Source organism: Bos indicus x Bos taurus, chromosome 6 (assembly GCF_003369695.1).
Source record: "Bos indicus x Bos taurus breed Angus x Brahman F1 hybrid chromosome 6, Bos_hybrid_MaternalHap_v2.0, whole genome shotgun sequence".
NCBI lineage: Eukaryota > Metazoa > Chordata > Mammalia > Artiodactyla > Bovidae > Bos > Bos indicus x Bos taurus.
The window spans coordinates 72,210,528-72,222,082 of NC_040081.1; the positions used below are offsets into that span (position 1 = coordinate 72,210,528).

Genomic DNA, 11,555 nt, shown 5'->3' on the forward strand with positions numbered 1-11,555 from the left:
ATTGTGATCCCCAAAATGCCTCCCGACATAGCCCCAGCATCATCTAGGGTTCAGAACCTCAGCTCTAGAAGAAGGAAAAGGGCAAGTTTCTGCATTAACTTGAAAGAAAAACTGCATCGGAAGGAATTCTAAAATCTTGTATTTTTATTGCATATTTTTTTGACTCTACCTGTTCAGGCTAGAGTCAATTTCAGCATCTCACATTATTTGTTCTATGCACAACACTGTACCAATTACCATACACTATATCAAAGATTCAGGGAAATGGCGAAGGAGAATAAACCTTGACCTCTCAAAAATGACTCTACTTCTCCCTTAGTGAAATTCACCTCCGTCTGAGAGGAAAAGAGCCCTGTGAGGCTGAGTGAGAATGGATATTCAACAGGGAACAGTGGTAACTGAACACAATGCTGATTTTATTCCAACTAAATAAAGCAACATATAAGTAATCTGGGCGATAAGCTTAACTCAAGGGGTAAATGCCAAGAAACAAGGACTTTTGTTTGTTTGCTTTAATTATCAATCACTGTCCATGGCTCTCTTCCACATCTCATCTCAGAAAATATGGGTTAACAAATCTCACACAAAGAAACACAGGAAAAGAGAAATGGGGAAAATAAAATCCATCTAGTATGCAGGGGTGTTTCTCCAATTTCTCTTCTGTGAACTGCTCCATCAGCAGGGTCCACTTCGGATTACTTTAATATCACGACCATCTTCCCTGAAAATTGACCAATCATAAAAACACATTTATTGAAACTGTCCCACAATTTGTATTAAAAAGACCCACGTCATTATACATTGTATTCCTTCCCGGTTGACAATCATTTTTAAAGCTAATATCTAGGGCCTTCCCTGGTGGCTCAGTGGTAAAGAATCTGCCTGCCAATGTAGGAGACATGGGTTCTATCACTGATCCAGAAAGATCCCATGTGCTGTGAAGCAACTGAGTCTGTGCGCCACAGCTACTGAGCCTGTGCTCTAAGTCCAGGAACCACAACTAGTGAAGCCCTTTTACCCTGGAGCCCAGGCTCTGCAACAGGAGAAGCCTCTACAATGAGAAGCCTGCACACTACAATTAGGTAAAGCCCAAGCAGCAACGAAGACCCAGCACAGCCTAAAATCATTAAATAATTTTTTTTAAAGCTAAATCTAGGAAACAATGAAGGTGAAAACCCAACTCTGCCATTTTTTCCCAAACCTTAGGGCACATGGAACTACTCCCCACGAACCACTCTGAGAAGACCTGGTAATTTACTGAAGACTAAGTTCAGAGACTGAACCCCTGAAATACAAAGCAGTGTATCTGGAGGTGGACTCATGGTCACCTAAGCTGGCCAGGTGTCTTACACAGGGGGCATCAGTATAATACACTTATTAGTGAGCATTCAAACAGGCAGAGTTACTAAGACCGGTTTTCTGACCAGTAGTGCAGGGTGTGTAGATCACCTGTACATGGCTCCTGAATTCAACAGAACATTCACTATTCCAGAGTTTAACTACTAAATATATTCTTTTTCTAATTTTTTTTTGGCTGCTCTGGGTCTTCTTTGCTGCACACAGGCTCTCTCTAGCTGCAGAGAGCAGGGACTGCTCTACAGTTGTGGTGCTTGGGCTTCTCACTGGGGTGACTTCTCTTATCGTGGGGCACAGGCTCTAAGCACACGAGCTTCAGCAGTTGCAGCACATGGGCTCAGTAGTTGTGACTCTTGGGCTCTAGAGCGTGGGCTCAGTAGCTGTGGTGCATGAGCTTAGTTGCTCCTCAGTATGTGGGATCTTCCTGGACCAGGGATTGAACTCTTATCCCCTGCACTCACAGGTGGATTTTTAACCACTGGTCTACCAGGGAAGTCGTAAATATATTTTTAATTTTGGGAAACTACCCATCCCTGGATAGTAACATCACTTAATTATCTGGTCTATAATTGATTAATCACATGCCTCTTTTTCTAACCTTGACCTAGAAAATTCACTGATTCTGTGTCTTTTTAAATATGTCTTAAAACAGAGCTACTTATGTCATATACGATTATGTCCAAGAAAAGAGCCAAACTTCCTAAGTAATCAAAATGCAAGAGAAGAACTAAAGAATATGTGCCTAGTTTATATTGAAAAATTGCTACCTGATTTTCATACACAGAGTACACTCATTGGGATAAGTGGACAGATCACTTCCACACACGGGGTTGAAGTCCCGGGGACATCCTGGTAATGTATACTGACGGCAGTTTGGCTAGAAAAGAGAAAGGAAGATGGAAATTGGTGAATAACTTGAGATGTTTTTATTGTAAGAGGAGGGCAAAGTTCCACCATTAGTCACTCAGTCGTGTGCAACTCCTTGGGAACCCATGGACTGCAGCCCACCAGGCTCCTCTGTCCATGGGATTCTCCAGGCAAGAATACTGGAGTGGGTAGCTATTCCCTTCTCCAGCATATCTTCCAGACCCAAGGATTGAACCCAGGTCTCCTGCACTGTAGGTAGATTCTTCACCATCTGAGCCACCAGAGAGGAATTTGGGCAAAGTCCCAAGTTTCCCTATATTTTCTAGAAATTTCCTACAGAAAAATTTCTATTTTACACACACACATATACAGACACACAGGTTTTTCTAAGCATCAGATGTAGTGTTGAAGCAATGGGTCAATACCTGCTATGTAAGATAAGGACCTCAGCAGAAGGTTTACGCTGGCTGATTTTTAAATGAAAGTCCAAGATATGCCACCAACGTACTTTACTATCCTCCAGCTTCATCATCTGTTCTTCACGAGCAACTCCATGAGAATGTCCTGTTACATTCCACCTAATTCCATGGCATAATGCCCAGACACACTCGGAAATGTAACCTTTTGTCTGGACTTGTAAGATACTAGCATTTAAGCAACAGCATTAAGGAAAGCAGTAGGTTCAGAATTAGACCTCAGGGCTTATTATGGGCTTAACTGCATCTACCCAGAAAGATATGTTAAAGTCCTAACTCCTAGCACTTCAGAATATGACCTTATGTGGGATTAGTAGGGTCTTCTTATAGGAAATTATCTTAAAGTAAAAAGTTTAGGAGAACAGGCCCTAATCCAATATGACTGGTGTGGTTATAAAAAGGGAAAATTGGGGGACTACCCTGGTGGTGAAATTCTCATTCAGGAATTCTTCCCTGGTGGCTCAGATGGTAAAGAATCCACCTGCAATACAGGAGACCTGGGTTCGACCCCTGGTTCAGGAAGATCCCCTGGAGAAGGGAATGGCAACCCACTCCAGTATTCTTGCCTGGAGAATCTCACGGACAGAGTATCCTGGAGGGCTACAGTCCATGGGGTCACAAAGAGTCAGACACGACTGAGGTAGCTAACACTTTTCTTTTCACTCTGGTGGTGCAGCAGATTAGAATCCACCTGCTAATGCAGGGGACACAGGTTTGATCTGAAGCGACTTAGCAGCAGCAGCAGCTGGGAAGATTCTACATGCTGCAGGGAAACTAAGCCCCTGAGCCACAACTACTGAGCCCAAGTACTGCAGCTTTGAAGCCCATGTGCCCGGAGCCTGTGCTCTGTAATGAGAAGCCACCACAGTGAGAAGCCCAAGCACCAAAAGGAAGAGCAGCCCCTACTCGCTGCAACTAGAGAAAGCCTGTGCAAAAAATAAAATAAATATTTTTTTAAACAAAAGGAAAGTTTGGACACAGAGTCACACACGGAGGCAAGAACATGTGAAGACACCAAGAGAACGCCATTTACAAGCCAAGAAATGCCTGAGGCTACGAGATACTAGGAGAGAGGACCGGAACAGATTCTTTCTCACAGCCTTTGGAAGGAACCAACCCTGCCGACACTTTGAGTTTGAACATCCAGCCTTGAGAACTGTGAGACAATCCATCTCTGCTGTTTAAGTCACTCAGTTTGTGGCTTTACTACAGCCCTAACAAACTGATATTGGATCGTGGAACTCAACTCTCAGATTTGACGGAATTGAGTCCAGAGAGGTAATATGTCTTGCTCATAGCCACTAGTCTCCAGCAGAACCAGGACTAGAACTGGTCACAGTGGTCACACCATAGCGTGCAGAGGCTCACTCTAATAACAGGTTGAATATACGATCTGCTGTATTTGTTTTGTTTTAGTAATAGTGATCGTCTTTCCTCACTTCAGAATAAGTGTTTAGTACTCTGAATAAATGAAATATACCTTTTCCTTCATATTATGTGGATTCATAGAGACCTAAGTAGGACAGGGCATTGGCCAAACTCTGAACTAAAGAGAAACTTTTGACCATTTCCATCCTTCGTTCAGCCTTCTATCTCCATTTAGGAGCCTGATGTGTTCTTCCTGTTCTAGGCTCACTAAGATGATGGCTTCCAGGACAGCTTCCACAGGAGACTAGACAGTTTCTTTCCAACGAGATTGGGACAACTGGTAATTGGCCATTTAATTGAAAAAGTCGATTAAAGTAGGGAAACAGTAACAAAAATTATAACATACCCTAAACATTTTCTCTTAAAACATATAAATGAAAATAAAATTGCCAATCTTTTGATGGAAAGACAATGAAGCACATGGCCAGTTGTAATGCTACCTACACTAAGACAACCTCCTTGCAGCTAGGTATGACCACACAATCAAGGCCAGGCCAATGGGATGCAAGTGGAATTACTGCGTGCAGTTGCTTCTGTGTTTGTGTTAGTCCTTCAGTTGTTCCGACTCTTTTCAACCCCATGGACTATAGCTCGCCAGGCTCCTCTGTCCATGGAATTCTCCAGGCAAGAATACTGGAGTGGGTTGCCATTCTCCAGATTCTCCAGGCTGGAGAGTCTCCCTTCAATCCCCCACCCAGAGATTGAACCTGGGTCTCCTGCATTGCAGGCTGATTCTTTACCACCTGCTAGGAACCTCCTTTAAAAGAAAGTTGGGGTTTGTCCTCTGCTTCCCCCAATTTTTATTCTTTGTCCATTCCTCCATCCTGCTCCTGGGTGCATGGAACTCTACGCTTTACAGACCAGGATGACAAAGTCCACATCCTAAGATGGCAGTTCTGTGAGCTGTTATTTTGAGTCCTTGTTATCTGCAGCTGAAGCTAATCCTGACACAAGACTTTTCCTACGAAATGTTTCAACTAATTAGAGTTCTGTGTGCTGTCACTGCAAAAATCATACCCACAATAAATCATCCATGATTTCTTCTTTTGTTTTAAATGGGATTTCTCAACTGCATTCGTATTTTGGACCAGCTAATTAATTGTTGTGTGAGGCTGTCTCCTGCATGGTAGGGTGTTTAGTAACATCATTGTTTTCTATCCACTAGATGCTAGTTACAACTTCCTGGTCATGACAATCAAAATGACAATCTGTCTCCTGAGGGGTAAACCTGCCCCCTTTTTAAAATATGGTGAGAATTTAAAGACACTGGCACAGCAAGGTAATATACAGCTAGAAAGTAATTCTCCAATTATTTACTGTTGTTTTACTATACCTAATTCAATTTTTTAGAATTTGTCTTTTAGCAAGTTTTTCAAAAGCATCTGACACAGTTTCCATATAAACATTTTCATTTCTTTACCCTCATGTTCATGCTGTCTCTACATTTTTTACAAATTAAGACTGTGGCTGGCATAATAGGCTTGTGAACACACATACTTGAGTCTTAGTAAGAATACAGCTCCACTCATGGGAAACAAACTCTATGATTTACAGGGGAGTAGTTAAACAAGAGGGTGGTCTGTCTCTAATCAGTGAGTAATTGACCTGCTGTGGGAATGGTTAGAGAGAAAGCAGAGAGTCATATGTGATTTGCTTAAATAAGGGTGGCTGAAGGTCCGTCTAGTCAAGGCTATGGTTTTTCCAGTGGTCATGTATATCCATACGTGAGAGTTGGACCATGAAGAAAGCTGAGCGCCGAAGAATTGATGCTTTTGAACTGTGGTGTTGGAGAAGACCCTTGAGAGTCCCTTGGACTGCAAGGAGATCCAACCAGTCCATTCTGAAGGAGATCAGCCCTGGGATTTCTTTGGAAGGAATGATGCTAAAGCTGAAACTCCAGTACTTTAGCCACCTCATGCAAAGAGTTGACTCATTGGGAAAGACTCTGATGCTGGGAGGGATTGGGGGCAAGAGGAGAAGGGGACAACAGAGGATGAGATGGCTGGATGGCATCACTGACTCGATGGACGTGAGTCTGAGTGAACTCCGGAGTTGGTGATGGACAGGGAGGCCTGGCGTGCTGCAATTCATGGGGTCGCAAAGAGTCGGACACGACTGAGCGACTGAACTGAACTGAACTGATCCAAATATGCCCTCCTAACCATTCACATAGGATGCCTGCCTTTAGTTCTCACCTCCAGCCTCCCCAGGCCAACAGCCTCAATCAGGGCACACCTGATGCCTTCCCTTTTCCCCGTTACAAAGCTTTCCCGGTCCTTTGCTTTGAGTCTCAGCTAAAACACAAGTGACATGGCTGACTCACTTGCTACATTAAGCAGTGAATAGTTTTTGCTTGCTTTCATCTGGTTGGCCTTTGTTTGCTTCCACAACTAAATTTGAGAATATACATAAAATATCTAGTACAACATGTAACTACTGGGCATAGGACCTTCTAAATCATCAAAGGAGATATTAAAAGGAAACAAAGCCCTGAGGCCTTCAAGGCCTGAGTAATTTTTAACCAAAGTTTATACTGTGATCTGTGTCAAAAAGCCTGCCTGAGAATCTGGTTTCTAAAGAAGCAGTCAACTGTCTCCAAAGTGGCAGACCTGAAAACCAGCCCCTACCCAAACCACTGTGGGCGTCACTGTATTAGTAGAAACAATACAAGTGGTTTCCTACTTACTGTACTGTATTCTGAAGGTTGACCAAACTGAGCATTGGAAGAGGCTGCAAAGAGGAAACAGACATTTTAAAGGATGGATTAAGGTTAGTGCTTCTTCATAAGGGTGTTTTTTGTTTTTTGTTTTTAATTCAGCTTGTGATTTAGACAGGCTACATGTCTCCCTCTCCCTCACATGTCTAGTTTCTTTGACTCCTTCCTAAAAAGTCGATTCAAGGGTGTTCTGGCACCTCTCCTAGCAGGCACACAGAAAACACTCGGTACCGGTTCTGTATCTGACCACCCTAAGAGGATTGCTTGGGAAACTCTGGAGCTACCGAATAAAGGTTAGAGAAGTAACTCAATAGTTCACGATATTGTTTTCCTCTGTGGTCGAGATAATAAGTGCAAAATTTGACATTGGGTGTTATCACTTTAACTCGACTTAAATAGACATCAAGTCTGGCTGGACTGAAGCCGCTTTCTCACGAACCCCACGGTGCTTGGCGCATTCGGCATTCACAATTTCTGATTCCTGTACATCTGCTGCTGAGGTTCTGCAAGGAAGGCCCCGGGTACATAAAAACCTGACTCCTAACCTTGGATTCCAGAAAATCCACTTTAAGGAAGAAAGAGCAGCCTGGGAAGAAGCCCAAGCAGGAACTAAAGACGGTTACTGGCTCCACAATGCCACCCCCCAACCCCGAACATCCCCAAGTTCGTGTCCCTAGGCAACTGCGGGGCGGGCCGGAACCGCCAGTAACGGTGCGTGGAGGGACACGAAGGCCCCCCAGGCCTCGGGGAGGGATAGTAGCGGGCAAGACCCCCTTCTCAGTAACTCCTTGGCTGGTCCTCCAGGGACCAGAGAGACTGGTGAGCATTACCGGCCGAGTCCCACCAGACCAGGAACAAAACCAAACGCAGCGCCTTGAGCGCCATCATGCCTCCACGGCCGGCCGTCGCGTCTCTGCGCTCCAGCGTCTGCGCGACCAGGACGGCTCCCACGCGACAGGGCGGGATGGAGGGGGATAGGGGAGGTGGCGGGGAGGAAGAATGGAGCAGGAAGGGGCGGGGGAGCGGGGCGGGGGAGGAAGTGGGGAGGGGAAGACAGAAGAAGGGTGGTTGCTAGTCCCTCTCTGGCTAGAATAAGAGCAAGCGATTGAAGAAGCCATCTCTCCCTGCAACAGACAAAGAACCTCAGAAGAGCCCTGGATAATCTCGTGGACTGTCAGTCAATCTCTGTTTCTTCAGCATCTGGTCTCTACCAGGCAGTGTGTGGGGCTGAAAACAAAGGAGGTACCCGCTCTCTAGAAGCTTTCTGGTGTACGTCTTGGGGATGAGGTTACACATGGAACTCCACAACGGATGAATACAGTGATTTCTGAACGTGCTAGAGAGTGGTGGGGGAGGGGAAGACTTTGGGAGATCAGGAAAGGCCTCACCGAGGTGACCTTTAAGCTGAAAGCTGAAGGATGAGAAAGAAGCCTAGGGACGACCGTGAGGACAAATATTCCAGGCTCAAGGAAAAGCAAGTGCAGAGACCTGGAGACTGGAGCCAACTCAGTGTGATCAGCTGGGCCCTAGGTGAGGAAGGGGGCCCGAGAGGCAGTCGGAACCACAAGGCTTTGAACACACCTGGTGATGTAGGCCCCTGATAAGGGATTGGATTTGTTCTGATTGCAGTGGAGGATTTTAGGCAAGGTCATGGCCCTGACATGACTTATCTTTTAAGATAATGGATGAAGAATGAAGGGGATAGGTAAGAGTGGAGGCAGGGAAAGAAATCAGGCAGCTTGTGCAGTAATCTGGACAAGGGATGATGGCAACTGGAGTTTGTGGGTAACAGGGGCCTGCTGAGAAGTGGTCAGATTCAGGGTTTCATTTGGAGGCAGAGCCAACTGGAATAAAGATAGGATCCAAGGATGCTTCCTGGGATTTTGTCCTGAACAGGTGATGCCATTTCTGTGAGGAAGAACATGTGGAGAAGATGCCTATTAGAACTCTGAGTAGACACGTGGACTAGGCATTTGGAATTACAAATTTGGAGCTAGAGATATAAACTCAGAAGTCATCAGCATATCTACAGTATTGAAAACTGTGGACCCAAAGCCCAGGGGAAAAGTACAGCAGAGGTCAGAGTTCAGAGTCCTGGGGCACTACTATATGCAGAACTTTGACAGATATGGAAAAGAAGCTTGTGAAGGAGGAAGAAAACCAGGCTAGAGTCAGGGATTGCTGAATCGTGGAGCAGTGCTGCAACCATGTCAGTTGCTGGTGAGGTTGGGAAGTGGGAGGACTGAGCATGGTTACAAACTTTGACGAGATATAGTCCCTGATGACCTTGATAAGAACTTTTGCAGAGAAGTGATGGCATCCAGAGCCCAAATGGTCTGGGTTGAAGGAATGAGGTGAGAAAGTGGTGACAGAAGATGTTGACGGCTCTCATGAGCTTGGCTATAAGAGTGAAGCCAGATGTGGGCAATAAATGGCCCATGAAACCTGCATGTCTTCTGGGGATCATGTCAAAACCCCTCCAATATCTTCCCATCTCCACTGTCTTAGGAAGAGGCCATTTCTTGCTATGGCCTCCAAGGCCTCTGCTGGTCTCTTACTGCTTTCCCCTGACTCACTCTTCCCCAACCCCTGGCCTTCCTGCTCCACCCGAGCACGTTGCACTTGCCTTTTCCTCTGCCTTGTTGTTGTTGTTCAGTCGCTCAGTCGTGTCCGACTCTTTGCAGACACCACGGACTGCAGCACGCCAAGTTTCCCTGTCCTTCACCATCGCCTGGAGCTTGTTCAAACTCATGTCCGTTGAGTTGGCGATACCATCCAACCATCTCGTCTTCTGTCATCCCCTTCTCCTCCTGCCTTCTATCTTTCCCAGCATCAGGGTCTTTTCCAATGAGTTGGCCCTTTGCATCAGGTGGCCAAAGTATTGGAGCTTCAGCAATAGTCCTTCCAATGAATATTCAAGACTAAGTTCCTTTATACTTGACTGGTTTGATCTCCTTGCAGTCCAAGGGACTCTCAAGAGTCTTCCCCAGTACCACAGTTCAAAAGCATCAATTTTTCAGCCCTCAGCCTTCTTTATGGTCCAACTCTCATATCCATACATGACTACTGGAAAAACCATGGCTTTGGCTATATGGATCTTTGTCAGCAAAGTAATGTCTCTGCTTTTTAATAAACTATCTAGGTTTGTCATAGCTTTTCTTCCAAGGAGCAAGTGTCATTTAATTTCATGGCTGTAGTCACCATCTGTAGTGATTTTGGAGCCCAAGAAAATAAAATCTGTCACTATTTCCATTGTTTCCCCATCTATTTGCCATGAAGTGATGGGCCCAGATGCCATGATCTTAAGTTTTTTGACTGTTGAGTTTAGGCTAGCCTTTTCACTCTCCTCTTTCACCTTCTTCAAGAGGCTATTTAGTTACTCTTTGCTTTCTGCCATAAAGGTGGTATCATTGCATATCTGAGGTTATTGATATTTCTCCCAGCAATCTTGATTCCAGCTTGTGATTCACCCAGACTATCATTTCGCATGATGTACTCTGCATGTAAGTTAAATAAGCAGGGTGGCAGTACACAGCCTTGATGTACTCCTTTCCCAATTTTGAACTAGTACATTGTCCCATGTCCAGGTCTAACTGTTGCTTCTTGACCTGCATACAGGTTTCACAGGAGACAGGTAAGGTGGTCCCGTCTCCTTAAGAATTTTCCACGGTTTGTTGTGATCCACACAGTCACAGCCTTGTGAAGTCAATAAGCAGAAGTAGATGTTTTTATGGAACTCTCTTGCTTTTTCTATGATCCAGTGAATGTTGGCAATTTGATCTCTGCTTCCTCTGCCTTTTCTAAATCCAACTTGAACATCTGAAAGTTCTTGGTTCACATACTGTTGAAGCCTAGCTTGAAGGATTTTGAGCATGATCTTGCTAGCATGTGAAATGAATTCAACTGTGTCATAGTTTGAACATTCTTTGCCATTGCCCTTCTTTGAGATTGACCTTTTCCAGTCCTGTGGCAACTGCTGAGTTTTCCAAATTTGCTGGCGTATTGAATGCAACACTTTCACAGCATCATCTTTTAGGATTTGAAATAGCTCAGTTGGAATTCCATCACCTCCACTAGCTTTGTTTGCAGTGATGCTTCCTAAGGCCCACTTGACTTTGCACTCCAGGATGTCTGGCTCTAGGTGAGTGATCACACCATTGTGGTTATTGGAGTCATTAATACCTTTTCCCTCTGCCTACGTGTCTCCTTCCCTTTCTTCTGTTGTAGCTCAAATTTCCCCGTATCAGAAATGCCTTCCCTGACCGTCCTATAAAACCATAGTACCTCTCTTTTCTCTTCTCCTGGGCCTGCCTTGTTTTCCTTCTCCCATAGGATTTATCTCAACTTGACTTTTAAAAAAATTTATTTATGACACTCTCATGTCAGTTCCTATAGGGGAGTAATTCTTTTTTGATTCATGCTATATTTCCAGCACCTAGAAGAGTGCATCTCAACAAATATTTGTTAAATGAATAAATTAATTTCTAGGGGGTTGAGACCTTAGCTTACCTAAAAGTATGATCCACAGAATAAAACAAACCACTAGTATGCCTAAACAAAATGATGGGGACTTCCATGGCAGTTCAGTGATTAAGACTCATAGTTCCCTGATGAGGAATGGAACCCGCACTCCCTGCAGTGGAAGCGCAGAGTCTTAACCAGGTACCTGCCCTGAACTCATATCACACTGGCCATTGTGTTGTTACAGAGCT

At 44.7% G+C, this 11,555-nt stretch overlaps 1 protein-coding gene across 1 annotated transcript; it reads right to left on the minus strand.

Moving 5' to 3' along the window:
• Nucleotides 1-395: 395 nt before the first annotated feature.
• Nucleotides 396-7,776, minus strand: LOC113894724 (serine protease inhibitor Kazal-type 2-like). The gene is made up of 4 exons (XM_027545396.1): nucleotides 7,674-7,776; nucleotides 6,814-6,857; nucleotides 2,124-2,233; nucleotides 396-721 (listed from the first exon to the last, which is right to left on the minus strand). Exons 1-4 carry the CDS (start codon nucleotides 7,729-7,731, stop codon nucleotides 676-678), a joined length of 258 nt encoding a protein of 85 aa, XP_027401197.1. The 5' UTR covers nucleotides 7,732-7,776; the 3' UTR covers nucleotides 396-675.
• Nucleotides 7,777-11,555: the final 3,779 nt, after the last annotated feature.

Coding starts and splice junctions, on each gene's coding strand:
- LOC113894724 (XM_027545396.1), bottom strand. CDS start 7,731: ATGATGGCGCTCAAGGCGCTGCGTTTGGTTTTGTTCCTGGTCTGGTGG. Junction 6,858..7,673: donor GGTCTGGTGGGACTCGGCCG/GTAATGCTCACC, acceptor TCCTCTTTGCAG/CCTCTTCCAATGCTCAGTTT. Junction 2,234..6,813: donor AACCTTCAGAATACAGTACA/GTAAGTAGGAAA, acceptor TCTCTTTTCTAG/CCAAACTGCCGTCAGTATAC.